General features: G+C 50.5%; 1 protein-coding gene across 1 annotated transcript; it reads left to right on the top strand.

Annotated features, from left to right (window-relative positions):
• The first annotated feature begins 493 nt into the window (after window positions 1-493).
• Window positions 494-1,471, top strand: MAS1 (MAS1 proto-oncogene, G protein-coupled receptor). The gene has a single exon (XM_037126046.2). It carries the CDS (start codon window positions 494-496, stop codon window positions 1,469-1,471), a length of 978 nt encoding a protein of 325 aa, XP_036981941.2.
• Window positions 1,472-2,341: the final 870 nt, after the last annotated feature.

The following is a 2,341-nucleotide window of genomic DNA, read 5'->3' as shown; positions in this document are numbered from 1 at the left end:
ACTTTGTCATCACATTTTAATGCCATTAACTGGGTTCCTCAGACCAGGAGACCGAGGTGTGGGAAATGAGGTGACCCGTCAAACGCCATTCAGAAAGCTCGGCCAGACCACAGACCAACACCAGGGATCCTGGCCCTCTGGCTTTGCCGGATCCTTCTGGCTCTGAGCCACAAGCAGATAATAATGCAGAATTAGAGGCTACTATGGGATCAGGAACAGTTACTAAATCTGTTCTCTTTCTCGGTGCCCTACCTAGTTTTATCATCCTTAGAAACAGATTGTACAGCCTATCAAACATTGTTTTGTAGGAAGGTTACATGTGTATTACCTTTTGTATGATCATAAATAACCTTTGTATGATTATACCACAAAGGCTGCTATCCATAGCTGAAGTTCTCCCTTTCCCTCCAAATCATCAGTTTTATTGGTTGACTGATTGATTGATTGTTATTCGCAGAAAATTATCTGGAGAGTGCCAGCCCAAGGTCTCCTCATGGATGCAGCAAATTCGACGTCATCTGTTGCCAAGGGGCCTGCGAATTCCTCGGCCAGCAGGAACACCTCCGCCCAGGGGCCGCACCAGGAAATCCCCGTGGTGCACTGGGTCATCATGAGCATCGCCCCCCTGGGCTTCGTGGAAAATGGGGTTCTCCTCTGGTTCCTCTGCTTCCGTATGAGAAGACACCCCTTTACTGTCTACATCACCCACTTGTCGATCGCAGACATCTCGCTGCTCTTTTGCATTTTTATTCTGACGGTCGACTATGCTTTAGATTATGAGCTGTCTTCAGGCTATTACTACACAATTGTCACCTTATCAATGACGTTTCTGTTTGGCTACAACACAGGCCTCTATCTGCTGACAGCCATCAGCGTGGAGAGGTGCCTGTCCGTCCTGTACCCCATCTGGTACCGATGCCATCGCCCCAAGCACCAGTCGGCATTCGTCTGTGCCCTTCTGTGGGCGCTTTCCTGCTTAGTGACCATCATGGAATATGCCATGTGCATTGACAGCGAAGGGCAGGGTCACTCTCAAAGTGGCTGCAGGGCGGTGATCATCTTCATAGCCATTCTGAGCTTCCTGGTCTTCACCCCGCTGATGGTGGTGTCCAGCACCATCCTGGTGATCAAGATCCGAAAGAACATGTGGGCGTCCCACACCTCGAAGCTGTACCTGGTCATCGCAGTCACCATCATCATCTTCCTCATTTTCGCCATGCCCATGAGGCTCCTGTACCTGCTGTACTATGAGTACTGGTCCACGTTCGGGAACCTCCACCACATCTCCCTGCTCTTCTCCACCATCAACAGCAGCGCCAACCCTGTTATCTACTTCTTCGTGGGCAGCAGTCGGAAGAATCGGTTCAAGGAGTCCTTGAAGGTGGTTCTGACCAGGGCTTTCAAAGACGAAATGCAACCCAGGCGCCAGGGAGGCAACGGCCATACCACCGCCATTGAGACGGCCGTCTGAGGACTAAAACGGCGCGTCATTTGTCATCTGTGCTTCAAATACAGCTCACGTATCTGCTCCGTGTGATGCAGAAGGACACCCATCCCATATGCATGAGACACTAACTAGCCGTGAGATTGCATTCTTGTGCTGTACCTCCTGGAAATGCCTAAAAACGGTCCCCAGTCATTTCTGTACCCACTGAAAAACTCTTTCCTTTCTTCCTCAGCTCTTCTGGCAGCATTTTCCCAAGACTATAAAAATTATTCTAGCAGGAAGGTTTGCAGATGCGTCCAGGAAAAGGTAACAAAGATATTTCTTGGAACTCGAGGAGGCAGAGCCAGGCAGCAGGAAGGACGTGGGTTTTGGAGTCAGGCTGACTCTGTCATTTGCAGCCTGTGTGACCTCAGGCAAGTGGTTCAACCTCTCGGAGCCCGGTTTCCTCTCTTAGAAAACATTCCACAGCGCTAGTCCCTGCTTCCCAGGCTTGCGGTGAGATGGAAAGGGAAGATAAGGAGTGCAAAGCCTTTGGCCCATTGTCAATGTTCACTGAACGTCAGTCTCTCCTCCTTTAAGCGGAAGGAGAAGTCCATACTTCCGTTCTGTAGAGCACACCCATAGCTCTATCAAGTACCCATAGTCTTACAGGTTTTCGAATGCTGACTGGAGACTTGAGAAGGTCCTCTTCCTGCTTGCAGCGTGAAAGCCTTTCATGGTGCGCACCACCATTGAAAACAGCCAGAGGTGTGACCACACTGAAGCAGCCTTGCATTGGGGCGTCATTTCAGGCTGTAAACAAACACATTTGGCCACCAGGGGAGGGGCTGCTCGTGGCTGGCTCCCCATCCCTCTGTGGGAAGGCTGGATGCCATGAAGTTCTGTTTTGACGTG

Source organism: Artibeus jamaicensis, unplaced genomic scaffold, assembly GCF_021234435.1.
Source record: "Artibeus jamaicensis isolate MK-2021 breed Jamaican fruit bat unplaced genomic scaffold, CSHL_Jam_final contig_497, whole genome shotgun sequence".
Classification (NCBI taxonomy): domain Eukaryota; kingdom Metazoa; phylum Chordata; class Mammalia; order Chiroptera; family Phyllostomidae; genus Artibeus; species Artibeus jamaicensis.
This window is presented reverse-complemented; position numbering and strand designations above follow the sequence as displayed.

Excerpts from the sequence above, each read along its gene's own strand:
- MAS1 (XM_037126046.2), top strand. The coding sequence starts at position 494 with ATGGATGCAGCAAATTCGACGTCATCTGTTGCCAAGGGGCCTGCGAAT.